We start from the raw sequence: 20,267 nt of genomic DNA, 5'->3' as shown, positions 1-20,267 counted from the left end.
GGACAGGTTTACAAAGTCAACGCACTTTTTACCTGTTCAGACGAATTTCTCCATTGACCAGTATCCTGAGTTATATGTCAGAGAAATTGTATGTCTTCATGGTGTCCCAAAGTCTATTGTTTCGGATAGAGATCCAAAGTTTATATCGAGATTCTAGGAAAGTCTCCATTGAGCTATGGGTACTCAGTTAAAGTTCAGCACAGCATTTCATCCTTAGACGGATGGACAATTTGAGAGGACTATTTAGATTTTAGAAGACATGCTACGGGCATGTGTGCTTGACTATGAAGGATCATGGGTAAAGTACCTTCCCCTGATCGAGTTCTCTTATAATAACAGCTATCAAGCAACAATCGGGATGGCCCCTTTCGAGCTTTTATATGGAAGAAAATGCAGATCACCTATTCACTGGGATGAAGTTTGTGAAAGAAAGTTCTTGGCTCCCGAGGGTGTTTATAAAACGAGTGAGGCAGTTGACAAGATTGGAGTGCAAATGCTTGCGGCTCAGAGTAGACAGAAAAGTTATGCTAATCCAAAGCGTCGGGATATTGATTTTCAAATCAGGGACAAGGTGTTTCTTCGAATATCACCGATGAAAGGCATTAAACGCTTTGGTAAGAAAGGAAAGCTTAGCCCAAGGTTCATTGGACCTTTTGAAATCCTTGAGAGGATAGGGCAAGTAGCGTACAGGTTGGCTATGCCCCCAGTGCTTGCAGCTGTACATGATGTGTTCCACGTTTCAATGCTTTCGAAGTATGTCTCAGACTCGTCCCATATTCTTAGTTATGAAGCATTGGAACTTCAGCTAGACTTGTCATATGAGGAACAACCGGTGCAGATACTTGATAGAAAATCTTGAGAAGCAAGACAGTTGCACTGGTGAAAGTATTGTGGAGAAACAGTTTAGTGGAAGAAGCAACCTGGGAACTCGAAACGGATATTCAGCAAAAATATTCGGAGTTGTTCAAGTAAATTTCGAGATGAAATTTCTATAAGGAGGGGGTAATTGTAATACCCTATAATTGAGAAGTGGATTAGCAAAACCCTAATTATGAATAATTGAGGAATTATATTATTATATAGTTCAATATATGAGAATTTATTTGATTAATTATATATTAAGACCTCGTTGGTGAGCTAGTAGCATTTTAGTAATTTTGACCCGAGAAGGGTAAAATGACAAAATTAATTTAATTACGTGCTTAATAGAACTATATTATTATATAGTATGCCTGTGTTGTCTTTTCAGGTGTGTTCTGACAGGTTGGCGCGGTATAGTCACAACTGGTTATTTCGGGCCGAACCGGGTTCGGGCCCGAAATGCAATTTGAATTGAAATTATTGGCATTTTTATTTATTGGTGATAATCAGAAATTTGATTGGAATTTAATATGCGTGAAATGTAATTTGTTTCCCTTGTTTGCTAAAGTGAAGGTTATTTGGCCCTAAGGGCATTTTAGTAATTTGGCCTTTATGTGTTATAAGTTGTGAAATTGGATTTTTGAGGAAATGAATTAGAAATTCTGGGTTCTCTTTTCCTCTTGGTCGACTCTCTCTCCCTCTCAAACCCTCTCTTATTTTTTCTTTGATTTGGTGAGAAATTGGTTGGATTTGAGGCATAATCTTGGTGGATCTTTGAGCTTACCTTTGGATTGAAGTTGAGGTTGCTTTCTATGATTTTAATCTTGGTTTTAATTACTGAATATTGTTGAAAATCATGAGTTTGTTGAAGATGATGATAGTTTGCATGGTAGTGATGTTGTTTTGTTAATTTGAGTAAGTGTTGCTTGGATTTTTGGTGTGTTTGTTGTTTGATCTCTAGAGGGAATTCTAGGGTTTTTCTCTTGCCTTGAATTCAAGTTATTTGTTAATGATATGTTGCTGATGGAAATTTATTGGGATGCATGGTTTTGAAGCTGTAGTTCAAGAGCTTGAACTTTGCTAAGTCAAAGCATGATTTTGGGTTATTTGTGCAATATGAATTTTGAGAGTTGTTGTTGATGTTGTTAGCTCTCTATTGTGATGATTTTATTATCTGTAACAAGTTAATTTTGGGTATGGTTTGATTAAGGTTCGAATATATGGAAAAGTGAGCATTTGTAGACCTTAAAATTTGGTTTTCTGGGTTTTTCGAACCCAGTGGCCGCGGCCAGATTTATGGTCGCCGCGGCCATAGACCTAGTAGAGAGCCATCCCTTTTCCTGATTTTTGTTTTGGCCATAACTTTTGACTCGATACTCCGTTTTGGACATTCTTTATATCGTTGGAAAGCTCGTTCCGAGCGCTATATGATTATCTGTATTTTAAATGCCAAGTTTATGTTATGTGAAAGTGGAATTAGGGATTAACCCTATTTTTGAAATCCCGGATTGCGTGACTAGGATTACCGGCACGTGATCAGGAGCACCTAGGGGTTTGTGAATCTTTGTTATTGCGGGACAACAGGTAAGATTTTTGTTTTCACGTAGAGTATGCGCGGTGGTGCTTATGTTGAATATGATATATGTGAGTAATTATAACCGGGATTAGGGTTGTTACCCGAATATGAGCGGTTAATAGCCTAGGGTTATTACCCTAGTGATATAAGTTGAGTAAATGCTATGTCATGCTATGTATATGATTATATTGAGATTTAAGTGTTATGCGTTCAAGGCATAATCGGGTTGGACTCGGTAACCATAACCGAGATGAACCATTCTAAGGCCTTATCGTATTTAGAGGTGTGAGAGCAACACGTAGGTCTACGCCACGTGGACATAAATAGACGTGTGAAAGTAACACGTAGGTTTACGTCAAGTAAACATAAATATGCATGTGAGCCAAACATGCAGGTCTGTGACACACAGACAGATTTAAATGGCATTGCTGGTTATATTATGTGATGAGCATATTATTGATATATTTTATACTGTCTTGCTGGGCTTGGCTCACGGGTGCTTTACTGTGTAGGAAAGGGTAAGACTATTGTTGATCAGCCATGAGTTCAGGAGCTGGACAAAGAATGTACATGTTCGGGCCATATTAGACCAAGCGGGTTGGGGTTTACCAGTGTTGTGTTTTTGAGACTCTGTTTTGCCGCTTAGGCCGGCTGAAAGAAAAAGGACTTGTAATAATATTTTGTAAATGTTTTTGGGATCCCAATTTCTGTAACTTTTAGATCGTAAAGGTTAAATTATTACAAGTTTTATTTTTATTCTGTTTATGATTAAAGTTTAAATTCTGCGCTAATTTCATTAGTAATCCCGTTTAGGGGATTAGGGTTTCATAAGTATCTTGGGTAGCGTGCCTAATTATTTAGGGCGTTACACAAACCCAGAAATGTTTCAACAAGTACTGTTTTCACGAGGATTGATAACTCGGGGGCTTCTGGTTCGAAGAGAAAAAATTGTACCAAACCTTCAAAAGATAAAAAGAAACAGAAGAAGCATGATAAGTACGTGCCAGTGTATACTATTTATACCGAGCTTAATGAAACTCAGGAGAATATTTACCTCGCGCAGGAGCAGAAGGTTACCTTTGGCAAGCCCAAACCCATGAGGAATTCGAGGAGCAAAAGAGATCCTAACAATTATTGTAAATTCCATACAGATATTCGGCATACGACCGACGAATGTCACCAATTGAAAGATGAGATAGAAAGTCTCATCGCTCGAGGCCATTTTAAACAGTACGTGAAAAGATAGGGCCAGGGATACAACCCCCCAGTCTACCCAATAACCCAAAAACCAGGGGTTACAACCTCTTCCTGTTGAAGGAGAGGACATCCTGGTTCTTTTGGGAGGCCTCATATTGTAGGGGAAAGCAATAAAGCCTAGAAAAGATATGTTAAAGAGATAAAGAACGAGCGATCGGCATCTGCCCCAGAACCTTCCAAGAAGGTGAAAACCGAGGAATCTCCCAATGTATTCACGGAGGAAGATGAGAAAAATGTATGGTATCCTCACGTCGATCCATTGGTGATTACCATTCAACTCGCCAATAAAAGGATCAAGAGGGTTTTAATAGACAATGGGAGCTCAGTAAATATCCTTTATAAGGAGACTCTACGGAAAATGGGGCTCAAAAAGGCCAAATTAAGACCTTGTACGGTGAATCTTTGCGAATTAACCGGAGACAGCATTGCCAGTCTTGGCATAATCGAGCTCGCATTAACCTTATGCGAGGCACCCCTATCTACCACTGTTATGCAAGACTTCTTAGTTGTCGACCTACCATCGGCTTATAACATATTGTTGGGTCGTCCAGCACTGATTGGACTAGGGGTAGTCAGTTCGATCAAGCACCTATCTTTGAAATTCCATACACAAGAATGTGTGGGAGTGGTGTGTGGCAAACAGATGCTGGCTCGCAATTGCTATCGCATTGAGTTGCAACATAAGAAAGTCGATCATTAGTTGATGGCGATCTTGGCACAAGAAAATGAGAAGAAAGACGAAGATCTTAAGACCTGAGTCCAAGATGAGTGAAACCTATTGAAACCAATTGAGGAATTGGAAGAGGTTATTCTCGACCCAGGAAATCCCACAAGGTGTGTATACATCAGGAAGAACCTGGACGAGCAGCTCAAATAGCAGCTAATAAGTTTTTTGAAGGCAAACCAGGATCGATTTTCCTAGAGCCATGGAGATATGATAAGGATCGACCCTAATATTATCTGCCATCATTTAAATGTTGATCCAAACTACTCAGTGAAGAGACAGAAAAGGAGACCCTAAGATTTCGAGAGGCAAGGGGCATTAAAATAGGAAGTTACAAGTTGTTAGTCAATGACTTTATACGCAAGGTGTTTTATCCCTCGTGGATAGCCAATCCTGTTCTTGTCTTGAAGCCTAATTGAACTTGGAGAACTTGTATTGATTTCTCTGATCTGAATAAGGCTTGCCCAAAAAATTGTTTTCCACTTCCTAGGATTGATCAATTAGTGGATGTAACTGCTGGGCACAAGCTTATGTCATTTATGGATGCAAATTCTGGATATAACCAGATAAAAATGTATGTCTTGGATCAAGAACATACAAGCTTTGTAACAAACATGGGACTCTATTGCTATAAAGTCATGCCGTTTGGATTGAAGAACGGTGGGGCAGCGTATCAGCGATCAGTAAATGAAATGTTTGCAAACCAAATAGGGCGGAAGATGGAAGTTTACATCGATGATATGTTGGTAAAGTCAATAAAGAGTAGGGATCATACCTCAGACCTCGCAAAATGCTTTAAGATATTAAAGAAGTATAACATTAAGTTAAACCCAAAAAAACATGTTCCTTTGGAGTTTCCTCAAGAAAATTTTGGGGATTCATAGTTAACGCGAGGGGTATTGAAGCAAATCCCAAAAAAATCAAGGCATTAATAGACATGCCATCACCGACAAAGCCTAAGGAAGTACAAGCCCTGATAGGAAGAATGGCTACACTTAGCAGATTCATTTCAAAGTCAATTGATAAGAGTGTGTCGTTCTTCAATATATTGCGAGGCAACAAAAAGTTTGAGTGGACAAAAGAGTTTCGAAGAGGCCTTCAGAACATAAAAAGGCATCTAGCGACGCCTCTAGTTTTTGCAAAACCCATAACTAGAGAAACACTGTTTCTTTATTTAGCCATCTCGAAAGATTCAATTAGTGCAGCTACAGTGCGAGAAGAGGGCAAGCACCAGCAACCTATTTACTATGTAAGTAAAAGGTTACTAGGGGTAGAATCCAGATGTCCCCCTCTAGAAAAACTCGCGTTATGCCTAGTCCATGCGTCTCGTAAACTACAACCATACTTCTAGGCTCACCCCATAAATGTGTTAACCGATCAGCCCTTGAGACAAGTTTTATCAAAACCGAATGCTTCTAGAAGATTGATAAAATGGTCGATTGAACTGGGGCAGTTCGACATAACATACCATCCTCGAACATCCATCAAGGGCCAAGCTTTGGCTGACTTCTTAATAGAAGGTATAACTCCAGAATAAATTCCACCTATTCAGCGAGACACAGAAACCTGGAAGTTATACGTGGATGGTGCATCCAACAAACAGGGTTCGGGTGCAGGGGTAATATTAATATCGCCAGAAGGCTTTAAGCTTTACTATGCTCTGAGGTTCCAATTTGACGCATCAAATAACGAGGCTGAGTATGAAGCCTTGATCGCCGGCTTAAAGATAGCTGAGGCGTTGAAAGTCAAATACCTCATCTGTCATAGTGATTCGCAGCTGATTTTGAACCAGGTCCTCAGGGAATACCAGGCCAAAGGCTTAAAAATGGCGAGGTATTTAGAGAAAGTTCGGAAGAACTTGGAAAGATTCGATTTCTTTAAAATTGAACGAATTCCAAGAGAACATAACTCTAACGTCGATGCCTTAGCAAAACTTGCCTCGCAGAATGACTTGGATAAATTAAACTTAGTTCTGGTAGAGATGCTGAGCGAGCCAAGTATATGTGAAACGGAAGACATCGAGATGATAGATGACTCTTCTACATGGATGACTCCTATTATCAATTACTTACTCAACAGATAACTTCCAAATGACAAAAATGAGGCACAAAAACTATTGTACTCAGTGCCTCGTTACACAAAAATTGAAGGCAAACTATATGGAAGAGGGTACTCAATGCCCCTACTTTGGTGTGTTCTCCCTGCAGAAGCAAATGAAATCATTAGAGAGATTCATGAAGGCTTTTGTGGGGATCATGCGGGTTGGCAAAGCTTGTCTAAAAAGATCATTAGACAAGGATATTACTGGCAAAAACTTAATAAGGACACCCACGAGTTTGTCAAAAAATGTGATAAATGTCAAACGTTCTCACATATACCTCGCATGTCGCCAACGGAACTAAGAATGATGACCTCGCCCTACCCATTTTCTATATGGGGAATTGACTTAATTGAGACATTACCCACTGGGTGAGGAGGAGCTAAGTATGCGGTAGTAGCAGTCGACTTCTTCACTAAATGGACGGAAGTCGAGCCCCTTGTTTCCATAACTTGCAAGAAAGTCCTTTACTTTGTTGTCAAGAACATTATCTGTAGGTTTGGAATTCCCATGAAGATAGTATCCGATAATGGAACCCAATTTGATGGCGACTTGTTCACTAAATTCTACGAGAGGAACAAAATTATCAAAACTGGAAGCTGTTAATAAAACCTTAAAGGATACTATCAAGAAGAAGCTAGACGCTGCCAAAGGCAGATGGGTTGACAAGCTAGCTTAGGTACTCTGTGCCCATAGAACTACCGAGAAAACAGCAACAGGACACACTTCTTTCTCGCTAGCATTTGGTTCAGAAGCAATGCTGCCTGTTGAAGTGAACATATCGACTCACAGAAGAGGGTTTTATAATCAAGAAGAAAACCATGAACTTTTGAAATTGTCCTTGGATCTACTTGAGGAAAAATTAACTGAGTCACAAATCAACAACGCAGCATACCAACACCGAGTTACAACATACTTTAAGAAAAAAGTCAAGTAAAGACTATTTAATGTTGGAGACTTGGTGCTAAGACGAGTTTTTACAAATACGAGAGATGCATCTACAGGAGTGTTCAACCTCAATTGGGAGGGTCCATATGTCATCGAAGCAGTAGTTGGAGTTGGAGTTTATAAATTGACTTGACTCAATAGCTCGCTAATAAAGAAATACTGGAACGTAGAACATTTGCGACCCTATTACCAATAAATAAATGATGTAACTCACATTACTGATGTAAAATTTAAACTTCAGTTATGAATAAAGAGAATCATTTATATTAAGTAATTACAAAGTTTTATTCTTTAAAAAAATTACTTCAGGGACATTTATGTATGATTAACCGAAATTCATTTGGAAATACATGGTATAATGCAAACCCGCCATTTCAAATTCTTTTTTGAAATTCAAAGGTCCTCGACTAAACCTCTTTGATGAAAGTGGAGTCGAACTGCTATAACTCCCTGGCCAAACCTCTTTGATGAGCGTTCTTCCCATGACGTATAGGTTAAGAACATGGTAGTTCAATTGAGTGGGAGCGCTAATCATAGATACAGAATATATAGCTTCTATCCGGATATAGAAGTGAAACGATGATTTCCTTCGAGCTTGGCTAAATAGAGATAAATGATAGAGCGCTCATTTTACTAATTATATTAGTTCACTGAAACATCATTTATAGGATGCTAAGTGTTTTAAGGATAAAATACATTGAAGGGTGTAACGGTAAATTAATCCCTATGCAATGCAAATCATCTATAGAGGATCATTGATTGTTGAGATTATAGCAATGGATAACTAATAGCATATCTATATCTTGGAACATATAGAGCATTCTATATAACTGAGAGTGCAATTCCAAGTTCTATAGTGGCGCAATGAGGAATTAATAAGTTAGAGAATTTACTTGGTAAATTATAGATCTGCTTATTGGAAGCTCGGTTATATAGGCCCATGGTCCATATACTAGTTGAGACTAACTACTTGTAAGACTCAATTAATTGATTTTAGTTAATCAATTTTAATTCTAAAATTAGACTATGTTTAGTTTGTGAATTTTCACTATGTTATGGCTTGGTTGTGAAGAAATAAGATTTTAGGGTTAATTTATTAATTAAGAGACTTTGTGGAGTCTAATTAATAAATATTATAAATGACAATTTTATTTGATAATTATTTTAATTATTAAATAAATAGTTTTGGCATTTATAGGGTTGAAATTGTAAGAAGTAGTATTTGTGAAAAATAGATAAATGGTTGAGAAAAATGGAAAAAATCTAACTAGTGTTGGGCCCACTAATGGTCGGTCACTTAGTGCTATTTTTGCTCCATTTTTATCATTTTTTTATTCCAAATAAATCAACCCTAACCCTAGGAGAAGTAGTATAAAAAGAAATGAAAGTCTCATTATCCAACTAATGCTTCAAAGGCAATAAACTTAGTTTTCTTTCTCTCTAGGTTTATGAGACTTCTTCTTTTTTTCTTCTCTAATTTTTGAAATCCTTAGTGTTCTTCACAAATCAAATTCAAGCCTATAGTGATTGAGTGTGTGACCACCCATAGCAAGTGAGTCCTCAATCATAGTGTGTAAGACTGTGAAGAATCCAAACAGCTGAAGGAGTTTCAGGCTCAGATGTTGGTGATACTCTGCGACAGAAAGGATACAAGGGTTAGAGAACTGAGCGGAATGAGTCATTTAATTTTGCTGCAACCAATGTAAGGTTTCTCATATCGTTTTTGTGTTTATTTTTATCATTTTAGAAATTCATATTTAGGATGTTAAAAACATACTTGTTCGTAAATCTAGATCCTAGTAAAAGATATTCCAACAACTGGCCTCAGAGCCATGGTAATTGATTTACTTTCAAGAAATATAGATTTAAAACGATGTATGTGTGTTTTGAATGTGATTCATGTTGATCTATGTGTTTATTGATGATTGATTGATGTTTGCGAAATTTTTTTGTAAAATAATTGGATTTTCGTTCTGGAATTATTTTTATTGGATAGTATGGGAAAAATTAAGCAATTCACTTTTTTATAGAAGTTAATTTTGATTTTATTTGAATAAGTTTAGAATTTTTAAAAATCGGAAAATAATGAGGAGGTGTGACACCTCCATGCGCGCGCGGATGCACGTGACACACAGGTGTCACCCGTGTTCAGACAGGGGCTGTTTGAAGGATCTCGCCCTTGTGCTGTCTGAAGCCTCCCTACGCGTGCAGAAATCCTGTAATGCAGGGTTCGTGTGCGTGTTTTCAAATCTGCACCCCCTCGTGCGCGCGTGGATGGTATGTCGTACCATCCGCACCAAATACAATTTTTTTCGTTTTTTTTTTTCATTTTTTCATGCTTTTTCATAGAATTAATTTCGAATTTTTTGTGTAATTTTGTATTTTGATTTTTTATTTTTCAAATTTCAAATCTAATTATCAGAATAAAATAAATTAATTTTTTTTTAATTAATTTTAGAAATTAGTAGATTTTGACTTGAAAAAGGATAAAATCTGATATTTTTCTTAGTTGGTTATCTTATTTTTAAAATATGATTATTTTGTCTTATTTTTAAATTTAAGGTCAGATATTTTATATTTTTGTATAATTTAATTAATTTTATAAAATGACCTTATTTGAAATTTGAAATTTGAAATTTGAAATAAGATTATGTTAATCTAGAAATTTTAAAATGTAACCAAATATTTTGCTAACTTTCAAATTTTTATTATTTTATTAAAATTAAATTATAAAATTAGATAAATGATATTTAATTATCATTTTAGTTCAATGGATATTTAATTTTATATTTAAATAACACAAAATTTGAAAAGGTTGCTAGCATATTTTTGAATAGATATTTAGGTTTGTTGAAAACCTAATTTTTCAAATTTATAGGTTTAATTTTGAAATTAATTATTTAATTTCATTCTATTATTTACGAAAATAATATTTTATTATTTATTTTTTTCGAAAATTATTTAATTATTTAATTAATTTAAATTAAATAAATCCTATATCCAACTATCCAATTTGTTGCATGTGTGTGTTTTATATATTGTTTAATTATTAAAATTATTTTTATAAAACCTATTATTGTTTGATCTAAATTGTCATGGTTAACTTGTTAACAGATCCAATGATCTATTTTTAACTAATGGTTCAATTGTCAACAGTGTTAGGCTTTTTATTTGAGCTTACATTAACTTTTATTTGTTTTATGGGTTGATTGGATAGTTCTTTGCTGTGTTAGCCCCTATTGTTGGTGATCAATTGTTAATGGGCTTAGCATCTGTATGTAAAGTCTAGGTGAAGCAGAAGTCTGGGCTTTTCTAGTTGACTGAAGCCTTTGATGAGCAGGCCCAGTCCAACTAGGGTTGTGTAGCTAAGTCCCCTCCCTAACTCTATAAATACATATTGTCTCATCACAATTGTATACCTTTTGATAATCAGATAAATAAACTGCTTCTGATTTAGAGATCTAGGGAGGAAGACTTAGTTGATAGTATTGCACTATCGAATTGAAGTGATTGGGCCTATTCAACTAATCACAGTTGTTTAAAGTAAGGTTAAATTCCTCTCTTTTGGGCCTTGTGTGAGAGTTAGGGGGCCATTAGTAGTGGGTACGACATACTGAACCCAGCCCTCCCTCACATGAACAACCCCAATTGTGAAGGCCCATTTGCTTGATTTGAATAACTGTAATAGGCTAATTATGTTAGTTTGACCTAATAAAATTAATTAGGAACATAATTAATTTCGAAATATATGAAATTAATTTTTTATCAGATTATTTTGTAATTAATTTAAGAAAAACACACTTAGTTTAATGAAACAAATTCAAGATAAACTAGATGTATTTTTCTATATTTAATTAAATAAAAGAAGTTATAACTAATTAGATTATTCCGGATACTTAATTATTTGAATTTTCAAAGAAAATATATTTAAGTTGAAAATTAGTTTTCAAACTAATTTTGGATCAACTTAAATTAGAATATTTTGAAATTAATAATTAAGTAGAATCTTCTAAAAAATTAGTTATTAAGATTTTCTTTAAAATATTTTTTAAGTTGAAAATTTCATTAATTTTGGATCAACTTAAATAGGAATATTTTTCAAATTAAGGTGATTAGTTCAAGAAATTTAATTTGATATTTAATTAAATTTTGAAAAATTATTTAAGTTGAAAATTTTGTTATTTTAAAACAACTTAAATTAGATATTTTCCAGAAATTTATTTTATTATATTTTATATAATTTCAAAATTTTATAATTATTTATAAATGGATTTTCGAAATTATTGTTTGAAAATTATTTTTAATTAATTTTAGATCAACTTAAATTAAGTAATTTTCATTATTAAAATATATAGATTAAAATAAATGATTAATTAAAAATACATTATTTTAAATAATATTGAGCTTTAATCAAGAGATATTCGATCTCCATTGTTGGTCTTACAATGGTTAAATATTTTCAATATAACCTTGAGACGCTAGACTTCGTCCCCCTTATGGATGGTCATTCGTTGAAAGCATTTAACACCGTAAGATCTCATATGATAAGTATTTTGTAAGTTTTCATTTCTATTAGACTCTCCCCTATGATGACTACTTAGAAATAAACTTACAGAATATGAAACAATGGTGGAAGCTCATAAAATGAGAATAACCTTGACTCTCGCCTACCGGGACAACGTTGAATTCTTATTTTGATCGAATAAAAGGTTGCTAAAATGGTGTCCATTTTAGATGAGCTGACTACTCTATTCAACTGATGTTATCTTTGATTCTCGCCTACCGGGACACTGTATTTTATTATGTTGAAAACCTTGGAAAATAATTAATATGTTTAGTTTTTACTATTTTTACAAACATATTTACTTCACTTGTTATTTTCTGAACTTGTGTATGAATTTATTGAACCAGTAATTTATTTTTGTTTATTGATATTTGTAGTGTCAAAATGTACAACCCACACCCCAATCCTCATCTAGAATATGCCTTTAGGAATGAACTCCAAAGTGTGAAGATGACTCTTGGTCAAAGTATCACTTCACATTTGCTCATGATGAACATGAAATTCGAAAAAGCAGCTATGCTGGGAATTGTTTTATCTGGAGAGTAAAGAGTTCATTTTATTCTCAAGAGCTTATCACCTGAGTTTAACAAATTTGTGATTAACAATTGGAACTCGTCTGACATAGACAAGCGCGACGCTAAATTGCATGCTTATGAACGTACATTGTCACTTGCATGGAGATCCTTCTCCAATAATGGAGATAAGGGCAAAAGGAAAGCTGAAGATATTGAGAATAATTCCTCCGACAATCCTACATAGGTATTGCAGCTTACCAACCATTTTTCTGTATAGTGTAGGATCGACCAACCCTTCTTTGCTATCTTGGGAAAGCTTAAGATTAGATTCCATGGGAGTACTCACTGGTTTGCTCCCCAAGTAGCCAAGATCTTCTAAAAGTTGAAGGGCATACCCCCTTTGAGAAACAAATATCCCTTCTTTAGATCCTGCTATTTCCAACCCAAGGAAATACCTTAACTCCCCAAGATCTTTGAGTTTAAACTTATTGTTCAACCTAACTTTCAAAGCTTCTAGTTCTTGTGCATGATTACTCACCAAAATTACATCATCGACATACACAAGAAGTAGAATGAACTTGTCACCAAAATACTTGATGAAGAGAGAGTGATCGGTTGCAGAATGATGAAAACCTTCATGCTCTAAAGTTGTAGAAAACTTCTCAAACCATTGTCTCGAAGCTTGTTTTAAACCATATAATGATTTATTTAATTTGCATACTGCATTGGGTGGTAGCTCCCCCTTAGGACTATACCCTTGAGGTATAGTCATATACACATCTTCATGCAAATCACCATGCAAGAAAGCATTGTTGACATCAAGTTCATGTAGAATCCACCCATTGACAGCAGCAAGAGCAAGGATTAACTTCACAGTGACCAACTTAGCAACAGGGGCAAAGGTTTCAAAATAGTCCACTCCTTCTTGTTGATCATACCCCTTTGCAACTAACCTTGCTTTAAATTTCTCAACCGATCCATCTGCATTAAACTTGATCTTGTAAACCCATTTGCAACCAATCACATGATGATGCAAAGGAAGACTAACAATGGTCCAAGTATTGTTGGCTTCAAGAGCCACAATCTCATTATCCATTGCTGAATCCCACACAGGATTCCCACGAGCTTGGAAAAAAAATGTCTGGTTCTTGCAAAGTGGAAATGGCCAGAATAAAAGCTCGGAATTTTGGAGACAACTTAGAATAATCAAGGGCAGCAGACAGTGGATGCTTTGTGACCAAATCTTGATCCTGAGAAAAAACACCAGCGGAGAATTTAGTGAGAAAACAGTGATAATCAGTGAGATATGAGGGCTTATGATGGGTTCGGGTAGGTATGGTTCTGGAGGCAACTTGTGATGCAGCAGAATCATGAATAATAGGGGTTCTGGAAGCAGAATTATGTGTAACATCACTGCTGGTATTTGTTACATCAGGAGGAATTATAGTGTTCTTGCTATGTGTAACATCAGAAGGCATATCAGCATTCGAAAAATCAGAGAGGAAATTATGGTGAGAATCAGGAATACGAGCAGATTGCACGAAAGGAAACAAATATTCATGAAAGATGGCATCCCTGCTACAAAAAATACGATTAGTGTTGAGATCCAAGAACTTATATGCCCTCATACCATGAGGATACCCAAGAAAAACACAAGGAACAACCCTTGGAGAAAATTTAGTTCTAGAGGAGTTAAGAGTGGACACATATGCTAAATAACCAAAAGCTTTCAAGTGTTCATAGTTAGGGGGCTGACCATGTAAAATTTCATAAGGAGTTTTATGTTGGAGGTTGGGTGAAGGTGTCCTATTAATGTGATAAGCAACTGCACCAACACAATGATTCCAATAACATAAAGGAATGAAGGACTGAAAAAGTAAGGCCCTAGCCACATTAAGCAAGTGTTGATGCTTTCTTTCCACAACAGAATTCTGTTGTGGCCTTTGAACACAAGAATGATAATGTATAATCCCAAGTTCTTTGAATAAAAGAGGGAACTGAAGTTTTTTGGCATTATTAGATCGAACCCCCTTTATATTCATGTTGAACTGAGTTTTAATCATTTTGAAAAAATGAGGAATAACCGATTGAGCATCAGACTTTTGCTTAATGAATTTCACCCAAGTAAACCTTGAGTAATCATCCACAATGGTAATGAAATACTTATACCCTTCTGTTGTCATAGATTTATAAGGCCCGCAAATGTCAATATGCAACAAATCAAAACAATTGGCAGGAATGTTGTGATGAGAAATGAAAGGGAGCTTTCTTTGTTTAGCATAGTGACAAATAGAACAATAAAAATTGGGACTAGGATAATGTCGAAATTGCAATTTTTTATTGAGAGGATGTTGTTTGATACATGAGGGATGGCCTAAACGATAGTGCCAAACATTATCATCAACAATAGTAGAATCACTAATAACAGAAAAAATGGCAGCAGGAATGGAAGTATGTGACAAGTTCAAGTAGTACAGATCCCCATTTCGATCACCCATCCCAATCGTTCGAGTCTTCTTACTGTCCTGAATGATACAATGATTAAGAGAAAAATTGAAATGACATCAAATAGATTTGATTAGTGAAGGAGCAGACAATAGATTGTATCTAAATTCAGGAACATGAAGCACATTCATAATAGTAATATCAGGTGAAAGTTGAATATTACCAATACAATTAACTCTCACACAAGCATTATTTGGAAGGTTAACAGTAGAAAGGGATGTACTTTTCTTAATATTGGTAAACAAGGATAAATTAGGACACACATGCTGTGTGGCTCCTGTGTCTATAATCCACCTACTATGCAAAATAGGAAAAGTCTTACCAGAAAATTGAGACACGAGGGGTTGATCTGAACTTGTAGAAGTTTTTGGAGTTTCTTGAGGCTTTTGAGATAAGAGACTCATGAGTTGTTGGTATTGATTGGTAAGACTTTGAATAAGATCTTGATTTGGCACATTGCATTGTCCACTTTGTCCATCATGTCCTTGTTGGAAATTATTTTACCAGGATCTTAGATCTACTCACAAGTATGTTGTTTAAACACCCTAAATATGAACTTTCTATAACGATAAATTAAACACATATAAAGTTAAGAAAAACTTACATTGATGCAGCGGAATTAATGTCTCCTTCCACTCAGATCTCTAACCCTTGTATCCTTTCTGTAGCAGAGTATAATCAAGATCTGAGCCCGAATGTCCTTCTTCTTCAAGTTTGATCCTTCACAGTCTTCCAATCTATGATTGAGTTACTGCTTGCTGTGTGTGGGAACTTACTCTCTCACTAGGGTTCGAAATTGATGAAGGGAAAAGAGAATAGGGATTTCGGCCAGGTATAGAAAGTGGGGAAGGCTCAGTTTTTCTGAAGAGAGAAATTTCTGTCAGAAAGGCTAATATTCAAAGATGTGTATTTGACTGAGCCATCACTTTCTATTTATAGGCAACTACTAGGTTTAGGTTAAGAATTATTTGGCATTAAAATAATAAAAATATTAATTTGAAAAACCTCATTAAGTGGTCGGCCAAGGTGTAGTAGCGGGCCCCACTTGATTTTGCAGTTTTATCAAATTTTATCTCTATTTTCTCAAAAACGCCAATTTTCCAATTCTAACCTTTTAAATGCCAAAACTAATTTTTTAATAACTAAAATACATTATTAAATAATATTGTCATTAAATTTAATTATTAATTAAACATATAAAGTCCATTAATAAATAAATAAACCTAGAAACTCTTTTATTTACAATTTCACCCCTGCTTAGTGAAAATTCATAAAATTAGACATAGTCTAACTTTAGAATTATAATTGATCAATCACGAATCAATTAATGAGTCTTACAAGCAGAATGTTCTCAACTAGAATGGGGACCATGGATCTATATGCTGAGCTTCCAATAAGTGAACCAAATTTACCAAGTAAATTTCTACTTATTAATTCTTCGTTGAATCCACTCTTAGAACTTAGAAATGCACTCTCAGACTTATATAGAGCATATTGTATGTTCCACGATATCAATATGCTATCTCATTTAACCATTGTTATAATCTTATTGTGATTTAAAGATCCTCTATATAGATGATCTACATCGAGATGGGATTTCTTTACCGTTCTCACCCCTCAATGTATTTTGCCCCTTAAAACACTTAGCTACCTGTAAATGGTGTTTAGTGATCTAATAATTAGTCAGTTAAACAAGAGCTCATCCATTTACTTCTATTTGCTAAGCTCTAAGGGAATCATCACTTGACTTCTATACACCAGTAGAAGCTATAGATTCCATATTTATGTTCAGCACTCCCACTCAATCATACTATCATGTTCCCAAAATATACGTATCACCGTGACCCAAAAGTAGGCTTAACTAATAAATCTAAGAACATGAATAGCACTCCTGAGTTGAGCCTAAGCATATCAGGATTTAGATTCTTTTAATCTTAAGATCAACTACTGATATTGACTTGGAAAGATATGTATAACGGTAAGTTTGTAATATCTTAACTTAGTTGTAATATCGGTCCAGTCCAATGTATACTCCATACATTCGAAACTAGTATACTTTACTAATGTCTTGGAAAGAACATAACACTTACTCCAAGTGTAAGTACACATCATCGCTGATTATCACATTAGTGTAAATCCAATAACACTAATGAAACAGGGACTTATTCTTTTGATACATATGATCACAATCACATTCCACTGTGTTGACGATACTATAATTGTGAATAAACATATGATCTGAATTTAACTGATTTTGTGTATAATAGTAATAAACATATTAAACATATTAAACCATTAGCATGTAAAATTCATGCAAACATCAATCACTTCAAATTTCTTATATTGATAACTAATCAGATTGTAAAGAGTTTTATTTAGGGCATAAAACCCAACAGTCCTGAAGCTTGTCCCTCCTGCACACCAGAAAAATTCGCAGATGGTTTTCCAGATTGGCTGTTGTTACCTTTACTTGGATTCTTTCCATAAAATTTGTGCCCTGGAGGATAGCCATGAAGCTTGTAACATTTTGCCATAATATGTCCAAGCATACCACAGTGATGACAAGTCACTTTAGATCGATTAAAGGTTGCATTTCCAGAAAACTGATCAGCAGTAACTCCAGAAGAATCTGATGCATTTTTATCACTATCAGCTACAGTGTTGGGAATCGCAGTAATACTCCTTTGTCTTTCCTCTTGAATGACAGATGCGTAGGCTTTATTCACAGCTGGTAGAGGATCTTGCATAAGGATCTGAGAACGTACAGCTCCATAGGATTCATTCAATCCGATTAAAAATTCCATCACCTTGTCCTCTTCTTGATATTCTTGAACAATTTTCATTGCTCCACAATTACAAACAGGTAGAGGACAATACTACTGTATTAAATCCCATAGAGCCTTTCTTCGTGTGAAATAAGCTGTGACATCAAGAGATCCCTGACTTAGCATTTGCATCGATCTTTTAGCTTCAAAAACTCTTGGAGCATTCAACTGATGAAATCTCTCTTGCAAATCATCCCAAATTTCTGCTGCATTTTCTTTGTACATAAAACTATCAGCAATATCAACAGAAACTGAATGCAAAAGCCAAGAAATTACCAGATCATTGCATCGGTTCCAAATATCATGATCTTCATCTGGTTGTTGCAGCTTCCCATTAACAAACTGGATCTTGTTTCTGGCTGATAGAGCAACAATCATTGATCTTCTCCAAGCATTGTAATTGTCACTCCCAGTCAGGATCTTAGGAACTAAGCTTGCCGATGGATGATCTCCATTTCCAATATAATATGGATCTCTACTCTGATCAAAACGCCGAGGCACAGGATCATTATCGAGCACCGAGAATTGATTCGCATCATTACTGGAGCTGTCACGAGCAGCTTGACTCCGAGTACTGGTCACTTTCCTCGCCATGATCACAAACAAATCAAGAAAGAGCAGCACACAACAATGGTGGCTCTGATACCATATTACAAACAGAACAAGAACAGAGAGAAAAGAAATTGAGAGAGGAAAAGTGTTTCTGTATATTGAATAGAAAAGAAAGGATTACAACACTTTATATCAGCACAGCTGATGAGAACTAACAAACTGAATACAAACAGAATTCAGTTATCACTAACTGAAAATAACAGACTTTACTAACTGATGACAGCTCAGCCAACTAACAACTTCTTCTCTTCACATCTTGATATACTGGCTTACATATGAAAATCCTAAAGGTGCAAACCAAAAAATAAAGCAAACAACACCACAATATTTTTCAGAACAAAACAAAATAAAGCAATTCATTTATAAACTAAAAAAGAAAGTAATAAGAGACTAAAAGAAAATATATAAAAAAAAAACAAAACAAAACTACTACAATAGATCTAGTCGGCGAAAAAACAAATCTAGACATGAGAAAAACAAAACTAGATCTAGAAACAAACAAAAGAAGAGGGCTTACCGGTGAACCCAAAAGAGTAGCATCCGAAAATGACGGAAAGATAATACGCCTTGTATTGTTTCTCAGGGCTCCAAATCTTATTTTGATGCAAAAAAAAAACGATACCAGAAGGATTCTCAGCCCTGAATCTGAGATACTCATCCTGACCTAAGAACTTCCATTGTGCAGACCAACTTTTACAAACGTCGTCACCATAACCGAGAAAAGATCCACCATCTGTTACTTACATAATATTAAATAAATATTTCATACTTTGTTGACCATTTTATGTAATATATATGATTTTAATAATATCATACTCATATGAGATCATTTTCTTATAAATAAATATGAAATTTTTTAATATTTATATAAATTATTCAAAAAATAATTAGGATATTTAAATGTTGGAAAAGTTTTTATTACAAGATAGAATAGGAGGATTATAATCAAAATACTCAAAATACAAATAAAAATATTTCATCAAGATTACAACAAAGCTAGAGAAGAAGAAGAATAACACAAAAAGTTTGACCAAGGGTCAAGGACCTTTGTCCTAAAAGTCATTTCCTCCCTCATAAGGACACTTAGAGAAATTCTAGAAATGCTCTTAAGGATTTATCAAGCCTCATATGCTCAGCCTAGTGTCTAAGGATAAGCATATCCTCACAAGATTCTAACCACAATAAATGGATTCAACTACTTCTCTTCCAAGTGAACAATATGACCTCTATTTATAGAGTTTTCACTCTCATATGAACATGAATGACAACCATAAAGCCCTTGGATGTTACCAATCATAAATTGGACATTTATGTTATTAAGTGGGTGATTTGGAGGAGTTTTGGGCTGTTACAAAGACTCTCAAACTTTCAAAAACGTATGCAATTATATGATGGAAAAAACAGTAACTAGTTACCATTTTTTCAGCTTTGGCCAATTCTTCTTCAAAGTGTTCCAAATCACTTCCACTTGATTTTGAATCATTTATACACCTTATAAATGAATAAACCAAGTCTCCAACAGCTATATATTCAATAGCTATCATTCATTCACTTTCATAAACAATTAGTAACATCTTTTACTAATTTAAGAGTGAAAAAGAGATGAGAGTTACAATTCAAGTGGTCATCAATTTAAAGGATTTGCAACTCCTATTTTGTGATCATTCTACACATTTTGTAACTCCATAATGTATGTTACAATTTGACAAAATTAATACTTTGTCACACTTAATGATATATAACTTAATTATTTAATCTAAATATTATATTATGTAAAATAAT

General features: G+C 34.9%; 1 protein-coding gene across 1 annotated transcript; it reads right to left on the bottom strand.

Annotated features, from left to right (window-relative positions):
• Positions 1 to 17,924: 17,924 nt before the first annotated feature.
• LOC115696421 (uncharacterized) lies at positions 17,925 to 18,467 on the bottom strand. Its single transcript, XM_030623323.2, has one exon. The coding sequence runs from the start codon at positions 18,465 to 18,467 to the stop codon at positions 17,925 to 17,927; it is 543 nt and encodes a 180-aa protein (XP_030479183.2).
• Positions 18,468 to 20,267: the final 1,800 nt, after the last annotated feature.

The sequence above is a fragment of the Cannabis sativa genome, chromosome 7 (assembly GCF_029168945.1).
Source record: "Cannabis sativa cultivar Pink pepper isolate KNU-18-1 chromosome 7, ASM2916894v1, whole genome shotgun sequence".
NCBI lineage: Eukaryota > Viridiplantae > Streptophyta > Magnoliopsida > Rosales > Cannabaceae > Cannabis > Cannabis sativa.
The sequence above is the reverse complement of the archived record's forward strand: the minus strand, read 5'-3'. Positions and strand labels throughout refer to the sequence as shown.

Excerpts from the sequence above, each read along its gene's own strand:
- LOC115696421 (XM_030623323.2), bottom strand. The coding sequence starts at position 18,467 with ATGGCGAGGAAAGTGACCAGTACTCGGAGTCAAGCTGCTCGTGACAGC.